The 27,019-nt window shown below is 43.2% G+C and overlaps 1 protein-coding gene across 1 annotated transcript in view; it reads left to right on the forward strand.

The window, feature by feature from the left end:
- The window catches only part of FNDC3B (fibronectin type III domain containing 3B), a 390,617-nt gene that overhangs the window by 292,535 nt on the left and 71,063 nt on the right, over positions 1 to 27,019 (forward strand). Inside the window, exons 10-14 of the mRNA XM_036753943.1 lie at positions 1,775 to 1,913; positions 4,587 to 4,640; positions 22,533 to 22,657; positions 24,651 to 24,825; positions 26,440 to 26,526. Of these exons, the coding sequence (XP_036609838.1) occupies positions 1,775 to 1,913; positions 4,587 to 4,640; positions 22,533 to 22,657; positions 24,651 to 24,825; positions 26,440 to 26,526 (580 nt within the window). The remainder of the gene's footprint in view (positions 1 to 1,774; positions 1,914 to 4,586; positions 4,641 to 22,532; positions 22,658 to 24,650; positions 24,826 to 26,439; positions 26,527 to 27,019) is intronic.

Below are 27,019 nucleotides of genomic sequence, written 5' to 3' on the forward strand. Positions count from 1 at the left end.
TTAGAGAGAATTAAGTATTTTAGTGCATGTGAACAGAAAACTTTCAGCTATAAAAGCACAAATATGAAGAAATTTTATGAAACTACATGAGGAATAAATTAATGATATCCCACTTTTAACCCCAGAAAGTGTAAGATTCCACATTTTTACTTCATTTTCTGCTATATTCACATTAATACAGCGTAGAAATAGGACTCCTAAGCTAATTTATATTAAAATAAGCTATTGTCATGTAAGACATGTATTTCTGATTATCAGGAATCCATTATATCCAATTTTAAACAAAGAAATAATGCTTGTTTCCCTAGACTGAGCTTCAGTATGCTCTTGCATTCTCTTCCATTTCTCCTTATTTGGTAGAGTCTAGAACACTAATAGAACTTCCTGTCATTAAAAATGGCGGTGACCTCTCAATGCCATGATAGCTAACTCTGTTTAATACTATCCATTGCCAACAAGATATTCATCTGCATAGGGAGAGGGCATTCCCATACTATGATTTCACCTTCATAATGAAATCCCAGATCTGGGCAAATGATAAATCAATCAGAATAAATCTGTTTTTATTTGCATGAAGAAGGTTAGCAGGTTCTAGGACAAAATGAGAGTAATAGAATTTTCTGGCTTAGAAAAAAGAGAGCTTAGACGTGGCTTATGGGAACCCTACAAACATCAGAATAAAGATTGTTCTTCCTTTTTTTGGAAGAGAAAACGTTATAAGACGAGACACCAATTTCCAATTTTGTGTTTCAGTGGGGAAAAAAAAATACCCCAGCAGACCCCAAAGCCCAAATATCAGATACTATAAACATTTTCAGCTATCCATTGAATAACTTAGTTCATGCCACTTTCTAACAAGGATAAAGAAAATGTCAATGAAGCACCAAAGTAGCAGGTATCCTTCTTGCATATGATGTCCAGAGAGATTTGACTCCCATGCCCAGAATCAGAGCTGAGCTCTTGAATTTGAATGACTAGCCTTGACTGCCTTCCATATTGGGATCCTTCATGAGGGTTTGTTTGCACAGGTTTAGCAGTGGGCTAGGCCTATGGATGTGCTCTTGGCAGGAGGGTGTTTCTAGGTGTACCTTTAATATACAAAATCACTGTCATCTGAATGGTGGGAAGGTACCTTAGCATCCATGTATGCCAACGCCACCTAAATGAAATCTTAACTGTTACAGACCCAACCAGTGGGTATCCAGCTTCCAGTTTGGGGGGGGAGGGGCATTGCCTCCTGCAAAAGACTCTGATTCCATTTGGGGGCAACTCCTGATGGAAGCTTCTCCTGATACTCCCATATTTGCTAATTTGTAGCTTCTGCTTTTTTCCCATGATTCAGTCCCCTGGGATTCAACAGTACAGGCTTAGTTCTTCCTCCTCAAAGAAGCTCTTGACATACATGACCACAACTCTCCTGGCTTCGATAGGTCTTCCCTTGACCAAACACTGCCAGTTCTTTGTACTTGGGGGTGCGAGGGCAGTAGCAGCTGGAGGAACCAAGAAGGGCTTCTTGTAGAAGATGGCATGCGAAAATCTCAATGGAGGAACTTCTGCTGAGATGGTTCTACTTCCCAATGATTCTGAATTCAAAGGAGATAAAGGGCCAGCAGGAACAGAGAACATGTCATATAATTTGAATAGTGAAAAGAACACGTGGGGAGAGCTCTGAACAAAACCCGAGATGAAAATTAGGATCATTTTTGGTCTTTGCCATAGAATCCATATGTATGTACGTATGTATGCATGTATGTATGTATGTGCTTCTTTCCAGGGTATATGCAATGTACAATTCGGTAAAGGGATCGTGCTCTGAACCTGTTAGTTTCACCACTCACAGCTGTGCCCCCGAAAGTCCTTACCCACCCAAGCTGTCCCATCGGACCAAAAGTTCACTCACCTTACAGTGGAAGGTAAGTAGATCAGAATGCCAAAGATTATACAATTGATTTAAATATTGAATTGTGATCATTGTTTAACTTCTATGTAAATACTTTAGTGACTAGTATTTAATTGTTAGTGTTTTTCATGACTCCCTCCAGTGAAGGTGTCCAGTTGGGTGCTGTTGATTGGAATTTTGGTACAAATGGAGCAGAAATTTAAAAGGAGACACTTCGGAAATAATTTGTATTTATCTGTTTATTTTAGTGGGAGGCGGGAAATGCATCTCTAGCTATCACAGGAAGGGTGATTCTGTGGTCAGAATCAGATCATGGGTACAAGAGTCATGATTAAAACTTAGCCTGAGTTTTACCATGTTCCATGGGATGGGCAGGCAGATCTCTCTGACCTGCATTCTTAAAGGTTCACCCCTAACACGGAAGTCATGGACCCATTGGACTATTACATGGTCATCTTGCATTCCATGGTTTTAATCAAGTAAAGATTCCCAGTGACTTCTTGATTTCTTTTTTCTCTATTTAAGTGGTTGCGATTCTCTTCATTTCAGTCAGTGATCGCTGTAAGCAATGCTTTTGAAATCCTGCACAGTGTTTATATGCACAAGTCAAAGGTCAGATAGCTTAAGTGACATATAGGAAAGCACTGGGCAAAAACTGGAATGAAAATTAGGATAATCTTTGAACACAGCCACTGAATCTATGTGTATGTGTATGCTTTTTGAATAAAATTGAGACCTCAATTTTAATTAACTATGTTAACATTTTCTAAACTCTAGTAAAATCTCTTTAATTCAGACTAGATGTAGGCCAAGTCCAGTTCCCAAATTGGAGTACGGAGTAAGGAAAGGTAGGAATTATAGATTAGCTCAAGGAAATGCCTTTTGATGCAGATAACTGCAGGCAGCTATTGTCCCCAGCTTAACATTGAATTATATTCCCAATATTGGTTTTTATATTTGCTGATGTGAAACTAGAAGCATTTCCTCCCTCCCCCTCTAGAGACTAATAGGCATGGTTATTTAGGTCTGATGCCAGCCCTGAAAGGCCAAGATGACCCAGATTTTTCTTACTGTCATTGCTTAGAGGCAGAATCAGTAATTTCTTATGAAAGGCATTGTAAAAGCTACTGTAGTGTGTTAGATGGAAGGGACCTCAGTGACCAAATTGTTCAAGCTATACTCAAGCAAGAAGCCCCCTGTGTGGCATCCCCCTCCCCACTGTGACGGATAGCCATCCAGCCTTTGCTTGAAGACCTAGGAGCTTAAAAACAGAAAGTGGACAGCTGAGAAAAGCAATTACTAGTGGGGATTATTTCCTCACTATAGTCCTGGAACAAGCAGGAAATGTAGCCAGGGGAGTGATGAAGTATTGCTTCTAACGGTTACCTGTGAAGCACAGGCTTACCCTGTGATCCTACCTGGGCAGGCAACCGCATGATATTTACCCAGTAGTATAAACGAAGTCATCATTTTATGACTGTCTCAGGCCAAAGTTGAAATTGGCTTAGAAACTGAACCGTCCTATTTTCTCTCCTGGCTTCCAAGGATAATCCAGGTCAGTGATTACCCAACTTGATTTCTTGACATGTAGACATCTCCTGAAAGTGCTGTATGGCCTATTTTTATCTCTTGGAGAAAAAAAAAAGAATTAATTTCCAGTTTTATTTTGAGGATTTTGTGGTACCTTTGTCAAGATAACTAAAGATAGCCTGGGGAACTGCACAACAATCAGGGTTGGTAATCACAGATTTAGACTCCACTTGAAACCAGCTAGATGAAATTGTGGTCTTGGGTGGTCCATTGCCATCCCAGCAGTTTTAATAATCAAGAAGAAAGCAACCCTTTCACATCGATGTTTTCCTTTTATTGACTTAGTCCTCAAAATACATCTCAGGCCTCTTGGAAATGAAAACACCTATTTCAGTTTCAACTTTAATTTCTTAATGATGGGCCTCCCAGACTTTAGGATCTCTCAAGTTACAAGAGATTAGTAGACACAAGGATTCTCTGAACAACTCTTTGGTGGTGAAGGTGGCAGTCCCTACCTCCTCATCCCCCTCCCCACTTTACTTTAATTTGCTTTGCTGCTGAGAGAAGAAAACAAGATTCTGAGACTACTGTTTGTCACTGTGTGAGCTGCATGAATTGAATGCCCATTATATAAAACTCTTAAGGGCAACATCCAGAAAAAGAAATCACATGCACAGCTTCCTCCCTGAGGAAGTTTAAAGTGTAGCTGGTTTTGTAGAGAACATGCTCACTCTAGTGTGATTTATGAATGAGCTTAAAAATGAGTTACCGAGGGACATAAGTTCTGTTCAGTAGCATCTGGAAGACAAATTGTAAGGTTTGGTGGCTGGGTTGGTTTGTGACTGGCTGGGTTAAGTATGTTGGGGGTTTGGAGGTCTTGAGAGCACTTGTAATTCATGCAATAATATTGTAGTCTTTGATACTCTCAAGACATTGAAGAATTGGAGGGAAGGAGTTGGGTTAGACCCTCTGTGGTAGATATGTTGAAAGAGCTCTTCAAAGACCTCACAAGAACAGAAAACAAGGGTTGGCTCCAGTCTGCACTGCTGAGGGGAATTAGTCACACCAGTAAGATCATGGGCCTATCACAGGTGAAGTGGAGGGATAGGATGTTTGATTTTAAACTACACTAATTTCCTTTCTTTGTTTTTTTAAGGCACCAATTGACAACGGTTCAAAGGTCACCAGCTACCTTTTAGAATGGGATGAGGTAGGCATCTTTTTTATCCATCTGTTAAAATACCATTCATTTTTTAAAAAATTTCATTGACCAGGTGTCAAAGAAATATTATGCATAAACAAAAACCATATGAAGGATGGAGAAAGTGGTAAGATCAATTGTAATTATTGACAACTGAAAAATAAGGCAGAATAAAGTGGTAGGCACACAGCTCTCATTCAAAGTAATGCATCTCATTTATGTTTAAGAATGCCACTCAAGTCAAAAACAGGTTTGTCTTTCTTATCATTTCTGGCAAGTTTGTTCTATGTCTGTATAACTATTAAGCAGGCATCATCAGTTATTTTTTTTTAATCTTTTGATGATGCCCACAAGCCATCACAATTAAATTAGAATTTTAAATGGTAGGAAATCATGGTTATGGCTGAAGAAAAATATTTCTATTTTCTTTCCCTTCTTTGTCAGTTTCATAGAGTCATTTTGACTCATCGAGTCAAAGTCAGTATCTCATTCTGTACTTTTTTCATACGGTGTTAGTCTAGAACTCTCCTGGAGTCTCAATATTGCATGCAATCTGGGCTGGAGTTTATGCCGCTGTCTGCTGGCATGGATAGGGTGTTTTTGTTTTTAGATTCAGTACCCTCTTACACTGTATTGATTATTGTCAGGACCTGGTTCCAGTGTGGCACGATGTTGATTGGCAGAACCTCAACTTGAAAACAGTTGCTTCAGAAGGCTGTGTTTCTAACACGTGCCATTCATTTTTAGCGATCTGGGTCATGGCTCTATTTGGCCATTTTTCTGTTGCAGTCTTCTGTTTCCCAGTGATTATATCTCAGTATCAGCGATTTTGCAAACAGCCTGGAGATTTTTGGCACAGGAAATAGCAGGTCCAGGAAAATGAAGGCCGTTCCATTCCAAATGCAAGATAACTAATATCCGTGGATTAAACTTTAGGGAGTAGAAAGATGGAGAAGATTGCAGACTTGGGCCAAAAAGAAGTGAATTCGTTTTAAACCTCGTCAGATATGGAAAACCAAAGGCGTTGTTGTTGCTGTTGCAGTCACTGTTAACTGCCGTTGCTGTTTAGCTGACTGTAAAATGATCATTGCCCAGTGGGATTTGCGAGGTAGAATCTGATGTGTGAGAAGACCCTTCACCACTTTCAGCAGAAGCTTACTTCCCCATCTGGATTACATCTGAACAGACCGGGTTCCAAGAAACCAAAAGACAATGATCTCTTGTTCTCCGGAACTTAGCAACGCGCTCAGGGTACACAGGCTGTTTAAGAGTCAGGCTTGACCAGGATGCCTTACAAATAAGGCATTATTTTATTTAAGGTGGTCTGATTGAAAAATGAAACCGCCCAGACGGTCCCTGCTGAGAAAATGTTATAGGAGACAGAGAGAGCTGGGAATGAGCTCTGCTGGACTGTGAACAAGTAATCAGTAGCATCTTCCCATTCCCCAAAGGATGAGTGAAATCCTAGCAAAGGCAAGCTTACAGATGCTTTTCAGTTTCTCGCACCACCAGCTTGAAGTTTTTCTTGTGTCCTGAAGTTTCACGGGATGTTGCTCCTTTCTGATTTTGTGGGTGACTCATTATGGCCACCGGATCTTTTAATGTAAGGCATGCGTCTCTGTTTGTGCATGTGTGCAGACCAGGCATCGATCGATATCTCTTGTGCTTCCTGTGGCTGTTTGGCCTTGGCCTGTGATTTCATGAGTTAATTAAGGTCATGGTGACCTGTGGGAGACCAGCAAAGAGAACCCAGGTGTCACAGGAAATGGTGATCATGACTCAGTTGTTGGCCTTACTCCTTTTAGGTCAGTGATTGAAGTATCTTGGCAGGATGATGGAAAGAAATGAGCAGATACTGTTTCTCAATTGAAATATATAAGCAATGTCTACTGACTGCTTCCAGTCACAAAGGCCCCAACACAAGTGGCCTGGAGTCCTATGCTTGGCGCCATCTTGGGTCATTGCTCTTTGACCTCCTTCTCTTCCATTCGTTTTTCTTTATTTCTTCCTTCCTTTCCTTCCTTCCTATTTCTTTCTTTCCCCTCTTTTCCTTCTTCTTTTCCTCTTTCCTCTTTTCTTATTCTCTACCCTTCCATCTTTCCCTCTCTCACTTCTTCATTCATTGGGCCATAGATATAGAGTGGGATAAGACCTTACATATCATTTAGCCCATAGTTAAGAAATGAACATCAGTAAATTTCCTCGCTGGGAGTTTTCGCTGCATCGACAAAGTACCAGGTCTGATCCAGAAAGTGACCGTTCCTTCTCCTTCCCTTCCAAGGTCACCTTGTATGTGCTATGATGATCAGATGGGATAACACATGTAAAGCACTTTGCACGCCATAAAATGCTGGCTATTAGCTCTTCTCACATGGATAGCTTAAATTTATTGAGCAGTTGACACTCTTCAAATTTTTTTTTTTTGGAGAGCTCACATTGTACTGGCCCTATTGGCCAAGAATATCTCCATAATTCATTTAGTGTTTAAATGCGTTACCATTCTGTAGAGTCACTATGGTGTGGGAGGTCTCCTTTCCCATTAGATATTCAATGAACTGCCATCTAAAATTTTAAATAGTAGGCCACCACTGGCATGAGTGGGATACTAGAGAGTCCCCCAGAATGGACCTCTTGGCCATCAGTGAGCCTGCTCTACGGCCTTTGAATTGCCTTTTTCTTAGGAACGTACCACTTGATCCAGGTCTTAGCCATGCGTCTTTGGTAGCAAGTCTCCTTGTTCCCTGGGCTCCCCTTCCACGGCTCGGTGGGATTGTCAGAATTATTTCCCGTCCTGCAGAGTTCTGAGCCAGAAGGTATTTTTCCTGTCATTCCTCCGGGTGAATAGCGGAGTCGTTAAAGGCAGGATATCATTTTCAGGGCAGCTTCCAACTTGACGGGCTGCATGAGTCATCATCACATTTTAATTTCCTTCTGGTCACAAACCCCGTGTTTACATTTCCTTCTCCCTCCCGGTGCTAATGAGTGATAGTGTTAGCAAGGACAGACTGAAAAGGGTTTGAATGCGCACGGTGACTTCTCTCTTTCTTTGGCTGGCTGTACAGATGTTAGACACCATGCTTATCATCACAGAAAAGCAGTATTTTCCTACCGCCCATCGCTCTTAGTTTATTGGTGAGTTCACAATCAGGAAAATGTCTCAGTTATGAGGAAGTAGCTTTATTATTTATTAGTATGTCAGGACCCCAGTTAAAAGCCCAGCTTTTAGGAATTTGGGTCGAGGGGAAGAATCCAACATTTTGCCTTTCTGACCTCCTGGGTGTTCCTGTCCACAGCATTTTCTGTCTCACCTCTGCCTTTGTATGGACTGATCCCCTAGGCCCAGAATACCCTTCTCACCCAATTCTCTTAGGATTCCTAACTCTCCTCAAAATTCAACTTATTACCTTCTCTGATTAATAACTCAGGGACAGCTATATGGCCTGGTGGCTAGAATGCTGGCTGTGGAGTCAGGAGGGCTTGAGTTCAAATTTGGCTTCAGACACTTACTAGCTGTGTGGCCCTGGGCAAGTAAGTCACTTAACCCTATTTGCTTTAGTTTCCTTGTCTGTAAAATGAGTTGGAGAAGGAAATGACAAACCACTCCAATATCTTTGCCAAGAAAGCCCCAAAAAGGGGTCATGAAGAGTTGAACACAACTCAGAAACAACTAAACAACAGCAATTAATAACTCCCCTCCAATTTTTTAATTTATTTTGAACTTACTTATCTGTGAACATATTATATCATTCCTTGCTTCCCCCAGTCCCCAAATGACAGTGCAGGGACTTTGGTATATATCAGTAGGTCAATGATGACCATTTCTTGAGTACCTACTATGTGCCAAGAGTTCTACTAAGCGCTGGGGATTCAAATTGAAAAAAATGAGGCAATTCTTCCTCCGAAGGACCTCACATTCTAATTGGGAGAGACAACACATATCAAAGATGTCAGCTGCAGAGTAGTTTCCATTCCAGTGGCCAGGCAGCAGGAAGGTAACAGCACTGGGCTCTGGAGGGAATAGTGTTGGCAAGGCTGGATGACTTTAAGAGGCATTAGCTAGGTATATGGCAAGGCCTCCATTTTACTGGGAAGTCTTGTAATGGATTCTTAGCCCATCCAGATGGTGTGAACAGCTGTGGTCTTCTTCCCTATAGGCTTGTGACTATGCCTCAGCCAGCCGCCCCAGTGAATCTTGTCATGGACCCACAGGTCATATCATGGGTCCCATGCCTGGCCCCAAGGCCTCACCTGCAGCCTGGTCAATGGTTTCCTTAGGTGTTAATATCAGTCTCTCCCACCATGCCCATCACTCAGCCCACATACATTGTCCGTGGAACATATCTCTTCTCCCAGGTCCTGCCAATCCAGGCTGATGCCACTGCCCCAAAAACCAAGCAGAGTGTCTTGTGTTTCATGCTAGGCCTCATACCCTCACCCTGGGGGCTATTCCTCACTTAGCCCCCAGGCAGTCTGGAAAGAATCCTCTGTGGGCTTGCGGAGGGTGGGAGTATCTATCCCAAGAAAAACTCACATCTTCAGCTGTTGAAATACCCAGAAATTTAGTCTTTTCAAGATGCTACGCTATGAAGTTTCATGGTGAGATGTGTGAAGTTCTTAATTTACTGTTACTGATTGAGCAGAAACCATTTTGTTTTGGCCTACGTATCTCTAGCCCTTTCCATAGTGATAGGTGATCAGCATGCCCATTTTGACTTCTGGGTATAAGTTGGAATAAGTCAAGGCAGAGTCACAAAGTCAAGGAATGGGTGGAAAGCAAATTCTAATGGGAATTAACAGATATTCAGTGGGCTTGCCAGGGGCTGAGTAGATGGTGTGGGTGGGTTTCTCTTCACTAAGCACCCAGAAGTAAAATTTACAGAAATACTGAGAAGATGCTTTGTTTGACCTGTAACTAGTATATTGCCTAAGGTTTTTCCTGAAGTGACTCAGTTAGCCCCCAAAAGGACTTGAGCATTCTGGTTTCCTGTTGACTAATAGGAAAGTCAGCTGCACTATAGAATGGACAAACCTTGGAAATGGGGAATTCTCCCAAGGGGGATCTCATTCAATGCTTATGGAACAAAGGTCAATTCAGTTACATGGGCGTGGGGCCACGAAGGCCGGATCATAGATCTAGGGCTGGAATGGATTCAGAGGCCAACCTGTCCAGCTCACTCATTTTACAGACGAGGAAACGTAGGTGACTTTCCCAAGGTTCCATGGCTGCTAGTTAGCCATGCCAGGATCTGAACCCATGTTTTCTGACTCTGATTCTAGGGCTCTTTCTTCCTTACTCTGGGTCCCCAAATCCCAGAAAATCTTCTGTACTTAAATTTTCTTAAGCTGTTGCAACAGTGATGGAATAAGACCATTCATGAACTGAGGATGTCTCCAGGAACTGGAGAAAAGAAGCTCAGAGGACTGGGAGAAGGTGAAAACTGAGGTAGCCGCCTTCAAGTATGAGAGTGGCTTTCACATTGAAAAAGGGCTAGATTTGGTGTGTTTGGTCCCTTACGGCAAAACTAGGAATGATGGATGGAAGAGGCTGAGAGGCAAATTTAGATTTGTTATCAGGAGAAACTTCCTGTTGGTCAGAGCCATTTAAAAGTGGAATGGGCTGCCTCAGTGGATATTGGAGATCTAAGGAAAAGTCGAGATGACCACTCATCTGGCAGGCTGCAGGGGGATTCTTGGTCAGGTATCAGTTAAACTAGCTAACCTCTGTGGTCTCTCCTAATTGTGGGAGTTGATGTCCATCTCCTTTGCAAAAAGATGAAGCAGGCACGTCCCATCAGTTAAACTTAACTGTCCTCAGGGGTTAAACTTAACTGTCCTCAGGGTGCCAAACAGAGTGACAATACCAAGAGGGTTTGGTTGATCCACAAGGTGCCTCCTGTGTTGCTGTTGGAGACCCCAGCCCCCTTTCAGCAAGATTTCCCCTCCCTCAATATTCTAATCTCCCACAAGAAGCCGTGTTCTAGTGCAATGGAGAGTTTTATGTTAAGGCAAAATCACAGGCCTGTCTTGTGATCTGTTCCCCATGATTTAATGACTCAAATGCTTACTGTGGCTGCCACTTTCCATCTCAAGCCCAACTAAGCTGCTGAACCAAACCTGTGGCTAATTTTTAAAATTTTTAAACAGCTGATGAGTCCTTTTCCTGAGTTTCAGATCATGTTTTGTTACTTTGGACAGATATAAATAAATGTATAAATAAAAGTTCTTTCATGTCTTACAGCCCCCAGTGCCCTCCCTTCTTTTCAAACATATTTGTCTCTTGAAACCACGTGAAGCTTCCCCGTCAGTGTTTTGGGCCTACCCGCTCCCGAGGACTGATTTCTATGAAAACTTGTATGGAAGATTTTAGTTCTCTTTTTAGATATGGGAAGGTCTGACCCAGTTCCATGTACTGATTACTTGGGCTACAGTGTCTTTCATACAGAAGTAGAACATAGAAAGCTCATGGTACTTGGAAGGCATAAGGTCTTCTTTAAAAAAATATTGACATTTTTTATTTTTACATCACTGTCATTTCATATCAGTATGTCCCTTCATCTTATCCCCATCCAGAGAGCTGTGTTTTACCACAAAGAAGCATTTTTAAAAAAAAAAAGTTGTCTTCTTTTGTAAGAAGAGAAAAAAATAAAATCGGTTCAGCAAGAACAACCACCAAGTGCAACATCGTTTGACGATTTTAAGGTTCCTCACCCTTAGTTCCTCTATGCTTCAAAGAAGAAAGGCAAGGTGGGTCCGTTCTCTGGGACCACACTTGGTCATTATGAACCTAGGCCATATCCCCAAAGATTTTCTCTGGCCTTTGCCACCTTCACCTTTCCTTGTCCCCAATACACTCAAGGTGACTTGTTGCTGTTGTCCATTGTCCAGTCATGCATAAGACCCAGCCTTTGACTGAGTCAGATCTCATGCTCATGGAGACTTATTACTGCTAGGTATTGATCTCATTAAATCATTTGCTTTTAAGTGTGAAAGGCCAGTTGAATATACTCAGCCCTTTAAGGGTAGAGAGGTTGAAAGATAGAAGAATGGTAGGTAGCTAGGTAGGTAGATGGATGGATGGATGGATTGATAGATAGAATTTATTAAGTCGATGGAAATTTAGATAGTTAATTAGATGCGATGTGCTTATATGTTTCTGCCCCTAAATGGACCCAACTGAAATCTTCAATTGATGGAAGGTGTTGGGGAGACTTTTTGAGCCAGGAATTGCCTGGTGTTCTTTGCTTATTTCCTCTAGCTTGAGAGCAAATGACTTGGAAGCAAAACCGTTTAGCAGCATGCAGATGCAAAACCCTCACCTTGTCCCCTGCCTGCCATTTGCACACATCTGATTGACTGCCTTGGAACTCAGAAGGAAAACAAAGACTGGGGTGGGAGGAAAGAGTATGGGTTGGCATTGCAGAATTTCTGAAGCCACCCAAATTGTGGAGTGTCACATCTCACTAACACCCCACCCTGGCTGCCATGTGCCCGCTTTTCATATCTACTCATCATGAAGAAATACATGCTCATTTGACTTATGGAGCCAACATGTGTCTTTGATGATGCCTGAGGTCCGTTCGTGCTAGAACAGCTTCTAAATATAGACCCACTCATAGACTAAATCTCTTGGTTCTGGCTGCTGTTCAGCTGGCGGTCACAGCCTTATTTTTTATTTCAATTAACGGGTCTGACAGACGAGCTGATCTGGGCTGTTGCCGAAACACCCAGCCGTCTGCAGATCCTTTGTGAGTGTGCTTGGATGGGGCAGGGCCTTCGGAAAGGAGCCCAGGCCAGGAGATAGCCAGGGGTGCTCCATTTACTTAAACACACTGTGTATACATGGGTGGTTACAAGATTCCACGAGATAGCCTGGTGGTAGGGTAGGTAGAGGACTGAACTTGAAAGCAGGAACGAACATATGAGTAAATCCTGACCCAGATGCTTCCTACCTCTCTGACCGACCCTGGAGAAGGCATTTAGCTTTCCTGGGCCTCCGTTTGATCATCTATAAAATGGGGGCACTAGAACCTACCTCAGTGTTTTGAAGATTATATGAGAGAAGATAAATTGCTCTGCAAAACTTATTCATGAGAAGATAATGCATAATCACACCAGAATCTGAAGTCAGCTGGGCAGGGATTGGGAAGGCCCAGGCTAAAACAATATCTGGAGGAGGCTTGGGAATCAGGAGAGATCTGAGTTCAAATCCCAACGCCACCCCTGGTGACTGTGGACTTAATCCCTTAGGCTCCCTGAGCCTCTGTCTTCTTGTCCATAAAATGGGGGTGGTGGTATATGCCTATAGTACCTGCCACCTGGAGCCGGGAAGTTAAAGCAAGGTCATCTGTGTGGTGGCTTTGAGGGGTCTCTGCTCTCACTGATACTGCTCTGTCCTCCAGTGATGAAGGCCACGATGCATCCACTCCTTTCTATCCTATGTGACTGTTGTCTACATCTTTTCTTCTTTCCTTCATTGATTGGGGGAAGAAAGGGAGAAGGCGCCATCATTCATGTCGATGGCCTTTTTCTCAAGCTCTTGACATTATGGGGATGCCTGGCCACACAGGGACAGCTTCTCAGTTATCCTTCCCTGGGACTAGCCCATCTACTCTTTGGTTATCTACTACCTGCTACTAAACATTTCTCTGATAACATCCTTCACAAAGTATCTCCTCTTTAATTATTTGCAGTGGGTTGCAGCCAATCCACACTCATTGCTCCTCTCCATTACATAGTGAGTACATCTCAGTCACCCTAAAGTATTTGAGAAATGTCCAGTTATTGGTGGTGGTGGTGTTGGTGATGATGGTGACATATCCCAACAAAATACAGAGGTGTCTCACGTCTGCCGTCAGGATGAGAGTGACCTGTTCTCATTCTTTGTGCTGGGATCAATGTGGTTAAAAATCAGAAAATAGAATCACGTCTAATCCATTAATGCAAGAATGATTGCAAATACCAGCCAGCTTCATTCATTAGTGCCAACAGTGTTGGAAACACCAACCATCCTAGGCTTATTATTGCCAATGTAATGGAAAATGCCAGCCAGATCAACAGAGGACCAGGCAATCTGTAGAATCACTCCTGGCAGTAAAAATGCAAAGGGGGAGGGAAGGTCATAATGATTAATTAGTGTTTTGTATCTGTTTCATGTGTGAGGGTTGGATGTTTGTTCATTAAGGTCCATATGCAGAGAGCAGCCCACTTGTGATGGGCTCTCCCATCCTGTAAGCAGGACCTATACCAGTGCCAAGGAAGCCTTCCACCGGATTTAAAATTAATAAAGCTAGTATTTATTGATAATTTTAATGAGTTATAATGCTTCTAAACTCTTGCTGCCTGAACTCCATCTCCCACATTCATGTCTTTGCAAAGACTAGCTCCTGTAGCTAGAATGCCCTCTCTCCTAGCTGCCATCTCTTAAATCCTCAGCTTCATTCAAGGCCTCCTTCATTGCACCTCTTCCAAGAAGTCTCTCTTAATCTGCTTAATGTTTGAGTCTTCTTCCTTCCTGAAATGGCCTTGTATTTATATCTCTTTATATATTGTATCATCCCAGCAGAATGTGAACCTCTTGTGGGCAAAGACTATTTTTCATTTTCTCTTTGCATCCCTGGCTCCCTGTACATACTAAGCGCTTAACACATTCAGTCAGATAGAATGCGTGAAAATACATTTTCTCTTCTTTTTTTTTCAAGGTTTTTTTTTTTATTCTAAACTTAATAAAAATCAAAGAACAGGAGCATTTCCATATTCAGAGTAGCACAGTCAGTCACCAGGCATTTATTAAACACCTACTGTATGCCAGGTAAGAGATGGCTTCACAAAGAAAGACAAACCTGCTGCTGTGGTGGAGTGTATGTGTGACCTCCTTCAGCAGAGAGAGTAGCATTGTCAACGTCATCGCAAATCACAGAACATGTGAGTAACAAGGGACCTCGGCAGCCACTGAGAACAGCTTGTGAATCCCCACTTTCCAACCTGCCCAGTGAGTGGTATCCTTAGAGATAGGAAAGATGCATCAGGTCCAGGCTGTGAATGTTCATCACACTTGTTCTTCATAAGATTATGGTTCTGAAGATGCAAGAGACCCTAGAAGTCACTTTATAGTGGAGGAAAGGCCCAGAGAGGTTGCATCCTGCTCAGGGTCACCCAGCTAGGAAGTGTCTGAGATAGTATTTGAACCTGGCTCTTTGTGACTCCAAGTTCAAGATACTCCATATTACAGGCAGAGCTGAAATGAAACCATCCCAGGCACATACCTTTTCTTTAAAAATTTTTGGGGCAGAGGTCCTTAAAATAGGGTTTGTGGATTTTTAAATTATTATTATTAATTATGATTTTGATAACTTGTTGCTGTTTAGTCATTCAGTTGTACCCAACTCTTATAGTCCATGGGTTTTCTTGGCAAAGGTACTGGAGTGGTTTGCCAATTCCTTCTCCAATGGATTAAGGCAAAAAGAGGCTAAGTGACTTGTCTAGGGTTTACACAGCTAGTAAGTATCTAAGGTCAAATTTGAACTCAAGTCTTCTTGACTCCAGACCCAGCACTCTATCCACTGAGCCATGTAGCTGCTTCTTTGATAGCTGTATTTTCATATACATGATTTCATTTGTAATTCTGTCAATTTATTTTATGCATTTAAAAACCTGATTCTGAAAAAGGAGTTCATTGGCTTCACTAGCCTGCCCAAGGGGTCTATTTTACCAAAAGCCCTGCTCTGGAAAAATCACCCAGAGTTCTATTCTGAGTCTTAAAAGGTTTCAAGGCTTCTAAACCATATGATTAAGTGTCTGTACTGCAGCAGCCTACAGTGTGATCAATCTTTGTTGGCCAAGATTCTGGGTCCTTTCTCAGCCCGTCCGTTTGTTTTGCCTTTTCACTGCCTTATGACAATGGATGAGTTTTCTGGACTAAAGCCCAGTTATACTAAGCAGAGTCTCTTATCCATGCAGTTGTGAGTATTTACGCCTGATCCTCTCAGGTGTACATTGGCAGTGGCAAAGAGAGTTTAAAAGCTAACCCAGTGTCATGTTATGAGACACAAGAATGTAAGTGGAAAGATAGAACTAGGGAGTCAAGTATCCTGATTCCATCTGTAGCCAAAAGGCTGCACTTCCTTGGTCATGTAATCCAGTTGTCAGTCAGGCAGCTGGGGCCAAGCATTGTGCTGAGTTAGCACAGAGGTTATAAAGATACGCCCTGGTGGAGGTTTCATTCTAGTTGGGGGAAACAACATGAACCTATGTGAACATATGCAGAATGTGGACTGGGTGAATGATGGACATTTTGGAGAGGGAGAGCTCTAGCATCTGGGGGAATCATGAAGGGCTTCATGGAGAAGATCGCTCTTAAGGAGAGTCTTGAAGAAGCCAGGGATTCCAAGAGGAAGGCACTGAGGAGGAAGAGCCATTATTCTTAGATGTTGCATTAGTTAAGTATTTGAGGCCCTCTCATGCAGAGTGAATTCTTCCATGGACACTCATGAGGTCATCAGTGTCAGAACATTCATGATCACTCATCCACACTTTTCCATCTATTGCCAACCTCCAGCATGTCCTTCTCTGCCCTCGCCCAAAGGGCTGTACCCATTGTCCTAGGAGATCTTCCTCAAATATTCACATCTGTAAAGAGCAAATGGGTGAAGGATGTCTGTTGTCCAAATTACAACATGCATTTAGATGCAAACATATAGAGCTTGTCCAGTTGGGGTGTGTGTGTGTGTGTATTCATATACATACGCACGCAGACAGACATATAATCTTATATAAACACTACTAATGGGAAATGCTTTGGGCCTAAATGTAAATTGAAGGAAGTTTCTGAAGACATAGACTGGAGTGCCTTTGGGAAATCACAATGATCCCTATCTATTCCATGAAAGCAAGGTCCATCCTTTTAATACCAGTATTTTCCCCATATTGTAACATGGCTGTTAATTAGCTTAGTCAATGCTATGATCACCAAAGAATTGAGAGTTGAGTATCCCTTAGATAGCAATGGAGGCACATAATGGATGTGAATAGTCAGGGACCTAGGAAGAGAAACCAAAGTAAACGATGTCATTAATGTGTGATAAAAAAAGAGGTGGGGCTGATCACATGGTTTGAGTGATGAATAACCATTGGACCACACACAAGTTACACAGGTATCTTTGTATGAGGGAGTATTCTTAAAAAGAAAGGCATTTCAGTAGATTGCCCCACATCTTGCCATTAGACTAGGAAAAAGCACACCACCCTTTCTTACTGCTACTTTCATTTCTCTTCTAAATGTGTTGGGGGAAAAGGAGAAAAATCTGTATTCATTGATCCAGTGAAGGGAGCAGACTCAGTGGGGCAGCTGTAATGGTCTAATCATGCTCACCTGCTTCAATGTGCCTAGCTGACACCCAGCTATCCTTATCCGCATTTAACAGATGCGAGATACGGCTTGGCCCACTCCATTAGGGAGAATGAAATGAAAACTATGACATATACATTTCTACCGCCAATTAATCTTTCTACCTCAGTAGTTAAGTCTCTAAAATGAGGCTCCAATTTCCAGTCGCCTCAAGTAATTCACAGGAATTCAACAGAGTTGGAGGAGAAAGGGTTCCATGACTTATTTTATTCAGCACCTGAATTTAGTTTTTAAAAGATCAAATGGTTTGGGATAGAAAAGAATCAAAAGATGGCGATCGTGCAAGAAAAGCGTGTAGGTTAAAGTGTCCTTAAGTGTTGTTGATGCTTATCATTTATTTGGCAATTTCATTTTAGATAATGAAATAAGAAATGTGGAGTGTATCAGTTCCCTGGGAAGAAAGGGTTGGATGGAAGACATTACTGTCACCACCCATATCAGGTCTCTGCCAGGTTACTAGGTGACTATCTGTCTGCCAGAAGCCACCTCTGAGCTACGAAGATGAAGGTTACTAGTTGTTTCCTACAAAGGACCCCTTTGATATTGGATTAGGTTTCACCTGTGTGCAGTTCATATTATTTGTAAATTTCCCTCTCTCTCTCATCCTCAGGACCAGTTATTCTTTCACTTCATGCTTCTCACACATGCATTTTCTTTGCCATTACCATGGAAAAAATAGCCAGTGCCTCTACTGAATTTTCCCCAGAAAACAATTCTTCCTCTTCTCCTTCAAACATGTCAGACCTTTCCTTCTCAGAGAGATATCTAAGGTACTTTGCAGCTCACATCATGAATGATTGACTGGCTGGATCTTACTAAATCTGTTGACAGTCTGTGGCCCAGGTACATCCTGATAAATAAATACATTTATGTAGTTTAATAGTGGGAATGATTTGGTAGCATTTGCCTAGATGAGTCGGAGATTGTGTGTTTGTCTTCTGAATGGAGCAGGTGTCAGAATAGAAACTAAAATTTTAGAAGTATTGAGACCTCTGGAAACTGATGCAAGACATCCCCCAAATATCTTTTTGCAACAGAAAGCATGCTACATTAGACTCACAGGATCTCAGAGTTGGGAAAAGGACCTCAGAAGCCGTCCATACCATACCACCCTTGAACCCTAGGCTTGTCCATCCTAGGATCTCCTGTCTGACCTCCCCAAGAAATGCTCATATGCCTTCTTTGGAAGCTGTCTGCCTTCAGAGAGTCACGTTTTAACAGCCCTGACTGTTGGGATGACGTGCCTGAAATTGTTCCTACGTCTGCCATCTCGTCTCCATTTCCTGGCTTTCCTCAGATCCCACCTAAAATCCTCCTGTGTTCAATAAGCCTTTGCTGGTCTTCAGCCTTAATGCTTTCCCTCTCACATTATCTCCAGTTTATCTAGAGTTGTTTGAATGTTGTCCCCTTCCTCATTATACCCCATTATACTGTGAACATCTCAAGAGCAGGGAAAGGATTTGGGGGTGGTTTTTTTTTTTATTTTTCTTCGTATCTCCGGTACACAGCGCAGAGCCTAGCACATCGAAATTGCTTAATAAGATCTTGTTGACTTGACTTATGTTCATGACCTGAGGCCAAACAGAACAAGTGTCTTCCCTATGACAGCCCTTCTTTACTCCCTTAGTCTTCTCTTCCAAGAGACCTGGGATCAGATCCCAGCTCTGTCTTTTACTTACCATATGATCCTGATCTGGTTTCCTGATCTACAAAATGGGGCTGGTAAAATGCACACTATCGACCTCATATGTTTGTCATGAGGAAGATATTTTTTTAAAAATCTTAAAGCACTCTAGAAACGATCATTTTGAAATTTAGAAATTTAATGATCATCTAGAGAGTGATCTTTTTGGTCAAAACCCACGATTTCATCCATGTGGGTAACTCAGGGTCTGATGACTGCCTCCAGCAAAGATGACAATCACTCTGTGATTTCCACTGTTGTCATGATCTCTCGATCAGAGGAGGCCCCTCTACTTAGACAGACGGACGCTGATTGTCCAGGGCCATGCTAGTAGTTTGTCGGTGTCGGGAGTTGAACCCAAGACTTAGCACCTTGGAGATCAGCTTTCTGTCCATTAAGCCACACTGTCCATGGATATATTTTTATTATTCTTGTTGATATCATTATTTTGTTCTTTCCAGATAAAAATGTTAGTTCTTTGAGAAGAACTGCGTGTGTGTGTGTGTGTGTGTGTGTGTGTATTCCCAGTGCCTTGCGTATAAATCCATGATGAGTGCTTATTCACCGACTTTCATCTTTTTTGATAGTGTTCTGATAGAAATTGTCCTGAGGCTGTCCTGGTGTTTTTCTCTCACGTTCATTGTTTTGGGAGCAGACTGCTGTGGTATAGAGAGAGTTGGCCACTATGGGTTCAAATCCTACCTTTGGCATATATGACTTTTGTGACCCTGTGCAAATCCCTTAATCTCACAATGCTGTAGCACCCCTCTTAAGATGATAGTCTTAGAGGTGCCAGCCTGCACTGATAGAAGGAATTCCTCATCCAGGAGTGGTCTGTGCCAGTGAAATCCCAGGTCCAGTGTCTGTCCCCATTCAGTTTCCTTCAGACTGTTGCACAAGTGGCTAAAATATACACTTTTTGTAATTGAATAAAAGTATTAGAATGTCAGCTTGTCACTTGTAGGATCATTGTAGGCACCTCTGGGACAAGTCCATTAGCAGAGAGGATGCCAGGCATGGATATCTTGTCCTATTCTTATGTGGTTTTCATTTGTTCCTCTATGTCTCTCAGTTTTGAATGCTTTTCCTTCTGTGTAGTTTAGAGCCTTTGACTTTCAAGATGACGACATCTATTAAAGATGTTCTTGGGTTTGTTTCTGTGTGTTGGGTGACTGGGGATTGTGCTCTCTTGGTTCCAAGTCTCTCTTTGACGGGAGCCACGGCCACCTCCCTTCCACATGCTACTACAGCACTGGACCACCTGGCTTTCACCTCTTAGTGGTGGTCATCTGAGAACAGCACATACTGGCCTTTCTTTCCTGGCTACAGTTCTTTGTTTCAAGAGGAGGCGATGGATGCTAAACAGAGAAGAGCAAGAAGGGACGTTGAGGCATCAAGGAGGATCTGAGTAGGGTTTGGAAGAGATGAACGCCTTTGTCTCCGCAATGCGTGAGCTATTTGCTGTATGTAGCATGGCTCCCTTTGAGTTTAGGAATAGACAGAGGGGAAGGGGGAGCCGACTGCAGTGTGAAATGAAAACAGAACGTGTCAGCCTTTTTGGACAGTGCAATCACATATTGGATGCAGTTATGCAAATTTGTAGCGTTCAAACCAATCAAATACTGGATGTCGTTATGCAAATTTACAGTGTTTAAACCTTTTTCTGTGAATAAATTGGTTGCATTACCATAACACTCCAGGTTGGCACTGAGCACCGGCTATCGGAGAACATCTAAGAGCAGGATGACTTATCTCAGACCACAGCCTTAAAACTCTGCCTTGCATTTAGATCCATCATCCCTCTGTGCTGAGCACTGAGCCTGACACATAGTAGGTCCTTAATAAACCCCAGTTGATCAATTGATATCAAATGATGCAGGAACAAATCCTGTATCAGCTTCTGTTTCTGTAGGGCTCAAACAAAAGTTTACAGAGCACTTTGCAGACCTTGTTTCATTTAAGCCCCACTCTGGCTTTGGGAGGGTTTATCCCATTTCGGAGGAGTATCATAGACTTGCCCAGGGTTATAGAGCTAGTGTCTACGGCAGGATTTGAACCTGGTCTCCCTACTCCGGGCCCAGCTGGTCTGTCTGCCTTGCCCTGCAGCTGTAAAGACGGTAGGATTTATAGACTATGATGAAAGAAGCCCTCACTCACATCAATCCAAGAAGCATTTTGAAGCATTTTTTAGGGTGCACTCTGCTGGACACAGGGCATTCAAAGACAAAATAAATAGCCCCTGCCCTTAAGGAGATCACAGTTTAGGGGGACAAGGATGGAAACAGGTTATTGCTTGTACAGAGAAATAAATATCAAATGCAGGCAAAGTTTATGTAAATTTAAAAGTGGGGAGGAGGGGGTGAGGGGAGAATACTAACGGGGGCAAGGAGGGGATTAGCAAAGGCTTCTGTAGGAGGTCCTGCCTGAACTGGCTCATCAGCGGGCATTCCTCGAGCACTTAACCTGTGCCAGACACAGCACAAAGAATGAAATTGCCCCTCCCCTCAAAGAGCTTACTGTTGAGCTGAACCAAACTACAAAGAGAAAAACAGGTCTCCCAAGAGTTGGAGCTGAGGATTCTCGGGCTGCCTTTGAGGTCATTTTTCAGACTGAACTTGGCTCTTCATTCCTAGGGACTTTTCATCCCGCTCACCCTGGGGACCTGAGCCACTGAGCAGGGGTGGGGGGGATTCTGTTTGTTTCAGTTTTGAATTAGATCTGAATATCCCAGGTTGGGACTTGGAAGTCAGACATAGGCTAAGACAAATATTCAGAGAATTACAGTTCCTCTTGGGCTTTTTTTTTAATGCCTTGGGAACCTCAGATGTGCCATTTACAGGAGAGCCTGCTGGAAGGCTGTGGTCCACTGGACCGGCCTAGATGCTTGAGATTCCTTTTTATTTATCTAAAGGAATGTTGAAGATGTTGGGAGGCGGCCAAGTTAACTTTAGGGCTAAGGTTTGAGTCCCAAAGTGGATTTCCTCCGAGTAGTCTCTTGTGGTTTTCCTATTCTGTGGAACATAGATAAAATAACATGGATTAGGGGGAGGAAGTGGTTGCTACAGTCTACTGTAACTTGGCAAATGAACTCAAAGCCAGCTCGGCTCAGGGCCTCAGAAGACCTAATTAACAGGTTTGTTGTAAAGATGAAGTGAAGTGCGTGGTGGGAATGGATTTGATACATCCCCTTCATTTGTTTTTATTTGTTTTATTAAGAAGTTAACTATATCCTCCCATTTTATAAGAAAATGAGGCTCAAAGAGATAACACTAGGTGACACAGTGGATGGAGTGTTGGACTTAGAACCAGGAAGACCCGAGTTCAAATCATGACTGAGACACTGTATCACTCTGCACAAGTCACTTAGCCCCTCTTAGCCTCATCTGTAAAGAGGGATTAGTAATAGCATCTACTGTTAAGTGTTATGGGATGTGCTTTGCAAACTGTAAAGTTCTATTAAAATACTGGTGGTGATGATGGTGATAATGGTGATGGTGATGAAGATGATGGTGGTAGTGATGAGGATGATACGGATGATGGTGGTGGTGATGATGGTGGTGATGATGATGATGGTAGTAGTAATGAGGATGATGGTGATGATGACATCCATGCTGCAGACAGTCAGTGTCGAGGTGGTACAAAGGCCTTATTTTCAGAGCCGCTGTTGTGCGAAAGAGAAAGGTTTAATTATTGAGGACCTTCCGTGGCACATGACTTATTCTTTCCCAGCATTGACATTCTTCATGCAAAACGAAGAACCAGGTCCTTATGAAACTAGCCCTGATATACTCTTGGGGTTTTCTCCCACTTCTAGGGGAAAAGGAACAGCGGCTTCAGAGAATGTTATTTTGGGAGTCAGAAGCATTGCAAGTTGACCAAGCTTTGTCCGGCAATGGGATATACATTCAGGCTGGCCGCTCGCAATGACATCGGCACCAGGTAACGTTGCCTCCCGTCAGCATCCCAGCTTCCTTATTGGCTTTCCAGTATGTGCTCAAATACAGGGTCAGGGAATCAAAGATCAAGGTTCAAATGACTTATGCAAAGCCACACAGTAGAAGGTGGCAGAGCGAGATTTGAACCTGGATCCTTTGATGCAAAGTTGACCGACTTTGTACCCCCCCAAGCTGCTTGTAGCATCATGAAAAATTAAGTTGGGAATGTTTCAGTGAAAGAGTGAGAGGAGCGGCCCTCTTATGGGGTGTTAAACCTTGCTCTGGGGGCTCTTCCCGGTGCTACCAGAATGCATCTGTTCTGTGAAAATTCCAGCAGGGACCTCTTTGCACCAAAAAAAAACAATCACTAGTTAGCAGCCCAGGATTCGAAAAGGAATCTTCCTTTTTTTTTAAGTGATGGACTTCTGTTTCCTTTCGTTACTTGGGCAAGCTTTTCATGCAGTTTCCTTTTTCAGTGGCATGTGGGTTAGAGAAAGCCAGGGGTGCTTAGCCATCCCAGGATCAGCCTTGTATGAGGCTGCAGGGCAGCTCTGGGCCTAAGAAGAAAGCCTCAGTTGGCCAGAATGCCCCAGAAATTAGTTGTCCTAAATGAATTATGAATCAGCCTGAGAGCCCTTTTGTGGTTTGTAACCATTACCACTGACAGCAACGCATTCGATCACTTTCCTGCCTTAGTGATCACAGTAAGGCAAACTTGGCTGTTCCTTAAAATGACTGGGAGCTCCTTAAGGACCAGGGCCAACTTTCGCCTCTTCTTGTATCCCCAGCACTTAGCGCAGTGCCTAGAACGTAGTAGGCACTTAATAAATGTTGACTAGAGGACAATTTGTGATACACCTTGTACAGCCCTATAGATGCACCAGGCATAGATTTCACTGAGTGTGGACCAGCCCTCAAGACCAGTTTTTGTGTGTAATTTGTCTCTCATTGGCATAGATTGGGGGTTATTAATCTTATTTTTATGTCATGGACCCCTTTGGCAATGGTCAAACCTGTGGACCCCTTTTCAGAATGAATATCTTAAAGGATTACAAAGTAAATTAATTAGAAAAATCAAAATATTTTTTAAAACAAGCTCACAGACTCCAGGTTAAGAACCCTGGCCATAAAGGAACTGGGAGTCGAGAAGACTTGAGTTCAAATGTGGCCTCAGACACTCACTAGCTGTGTGGCCCTGGGCAAGTCACCTAACCTCTGTTTACTTTAATTCGCTAGAGAAAGAAATGGCAAGCCAGTCCAGTGTCTTTGCCAAGAAAGCTCCATAGACAATATTGGTGTGTTGTGGTCCTTGGGGTCACCAAGGGTCAGACACAACTACAAGAAACAAACTCATGAAAGTGAAAGCTGTCCAGAAGAGGCCTCAGGGGGCTTGGGAGGTCGTGGGCTCATTGGACGTCCTCATGCAAAGGCTGCTTTGAGGAGTTGTTCTTGATGGTCTCCAAGGTCTCTTCCAGCCCTGAAATTCTGTCATTATGAATCCCAGTCTTTTTGTTTGTGTATGTTCATGTGAATTTACACTATGTTCGCCACAGTGGTTTCTATGGACATTTGAAAAATGTAATCCGCAGGTGGTGAGACATCTGTTTAGTCTCCCAGAAGACTTGTGTGTTCACTTGTTGTCCTGAAACAAGGTGCACATTTTGTTGTAACGAACTCAGAATCAGAATAACGAGGCTCATTGCATGTATGGATTCGGTGAAATAACTCCCATTTTTTTTCTAGAGATCCACAGCCCCCATGGGAGTCACCAGTGTTGTTTGTAAATAGTTGCTCGTATGTTGTCTCCCCTATTAGTGCATAAGCTTCTTGGTCCCTCATCAGAATGCCTCTGTCATGCCTCCCTGACTAGCTGTCTGTCTTCCTCCCAGGAGGAAAGGTCTCCTCTGTAATCCTCCTTATCTGGGCACCACACACCCCTCAGCCAGCTCCTTAGCTAGCTATAGGCCTCTGGCTCATGGTGTCTCATTTCTCCACAGTGGCTACAGCCAGGAGATGGTATACTACACCTCTGGAAACATCCCTCAGACGCCCTCTGCCCCAAGGCTCGTTCGAGCTGGAGTCACGTGGATCACACTGCAGTGGAACAAGCCGGAAGGATGCACGGCAGAAGAGGTGGTTACCTACACGTTGGAGATCCAGGAGGATGATCACGTAAGTCCTGGCACCTCCAGCCATCACCTGGGGTGGATGCTTGAACCTGGCCGTATCAGCCTCACCAAGGGACGATGCTCATTCCTCCATTTTAGAGCTGGAATAGTCCTGGGACATCATCGTACCCAACCCCCTCATTTCAGACAGGAGGAGATTGATAGGATGTGGCCCTGCTCACACAGCTCATTTCTGAGACAGGACTTGAACCTGGGTCTTTAAGTCTACTGCCTTGCCCACTACCCCTCACTCCAGAGGAAACCTTGGGAAGGTACTTTCTAGTCAGGTATTCCCCAGTCTCCCGCCATCCTTAGGGGAAAGCTTCCCCAGTTTGTTGCCAGAAGAAGGACACTCATTGTGCTCTTACAAACCTAGCTGACTGGTAGTTACAAAGACTAACACAGCTTCCCATCAAGAGAGGTTTACAAACAGGACTCTTTTTAAAAATTTTATTGATATATTTTGTTTTTACATCACCTTTATTTGTGGTCATGTCCCTTCCAAACAGTCCATCCCTGAGAGAGAGAAGGAGAAAAAAGAGAGGGAGAAGAAGGGAGGAGGCAAGGAGGGAAAGTCAGAGAGGAGAGAGAGAAAGAGAGAGAGAGAGAGAGAGAGAGAGAGAGAGAGAAGGAGAGAGGGAGAGGGGGAAAAGAAAAGGGAAGGGGGAGATTCAGCAAAACTGACCCAATCTAAGAGTGTTTTCTAAACCCTAAGCCCCTCACCATGACCTCTGCAATGAAAGAGAGTTGTATCTTCTCACTTCTCCTTGGAAGACTGTGCATTTCTTAATGAATCCAAATAAACCTAAAGCCAGTTGGGTCTATCAGAAAATCAGTGTTGATCCCAAGTCATTATTTTCTGGTCTTTTATTTCACGTCAAACGCCGAGCTCATGGTAATGACCCAAATTTATTCGTCTTCTTTCTTTCCTCCTATTGAAAGCCTTCATAGGATCTTAGACTAGTAGCTTTAGAAGTGGAAAGGACTCCACAGGTCATCTGTTTCATCCCCCTTATTTTTACAGATAAGGAAACTAAGGCCCAGGGATCTCAGTGGCCGTCTAGTCCAACCCACTATAACGTGCTTCTTTAGTTACTTTCCCTGAGTCTTCTATGGAATAGGTGGCTGGGTCAAGATTCAAACCCAGGTCTTTGGAATCTCAATGCAGTGCTCTTTCCTGTGATCCACATTGCCTCCGATAGCAGCTCAGTTCTTCGTTCCTTGTAGCTCACATCATTACTACAGGGTGAGCCCAGAAAGGTCCTCTGGGGCAAAGTAATGGGCTGCCTTTCCCTGTTCCCCCCAAAGAAAATTGGCATTCTGAGAAGAAAAGAGTAGAGAAAGGTGTTGTCATCATCAAGCTAGGTACCCTGCCTTTACAAGAAGTCTGACCAGGCCAAAAAGAAATTATCTGTTGGCAGAAAACCACAAAGTATTGGGGGCCTCCCAATACAACTGTTTCTTTAAGTTCCTAACACATGTTGCCAGACCTTGAATTCACTGGTGAGTATTGGAATCATGAGATCACAGTCAGGAAGCCTGCCAGGTTTTTAAAAGCAGAGGATTTTCTGGGCAGGCATTATGGTCCTGATGATTCCTTCTGGTTCTGTCTCTCCAGGATAGCCTTTTCCACCCCAAATACACTGGAGAGGACACTACGTGCACTGTGAAGAATCTCAAAAGAAGCACACAGTATAAATTCAGGGTGAGTTCCTGATGGTCCTCCTGCCTTGAGTGTCCTCTCCCTGTTCCGGAAACCTTCTCCTCCTCATATACCTGAACCTGAAAATGAAATCCTGTCACCCTTTTCCTCTGTAGGCTCCAATGACTCTGTCACCTCCAGGACCAAACACAGACTATCACTTCCCCTACACGGCCCCATCGAGTCTCAATATCCTTTGTGTCCATCCCCTCCTCTCCACTCACATGGTCACTGCTCTGGTGCAGGCCTTCATTGCCTCAATAATCCCTAGGAAGCTGCTGGTTGTTCTCCCTGCTTCCACCTCCAATCCATTCTCCCCTCAGCCGCCATCTCGATTTCCCATAATGACGGTGCAACCCCTTACTCGTTACACTCTATTGACTCCCTAACTCTGGAACTGAACTGAGAATGCTGCTCAACATTCCAAGCTCTCCACAACCTGGCCCCTTCCCATCTTTCCAGGGCTGATTGAACATCAACCCCCAAACCCACCCCA

Source organism: Trichosurus vulpecula, chromosome 4 (genome assembly GCF_011100635.1).
Source record: "Trichosurus vulpecula isolate mTriVul1 chromosome 4, mTriVul1.pri, whole genome shotgun sequence".
Taxonomy (NCBI): domain Eukaryota; kingdom Metazoa; phylum Chordata; class Mammalia; order Diprotodontia; family Phalangeridae; genus Trichosurus; species Trichosurus vulpecula.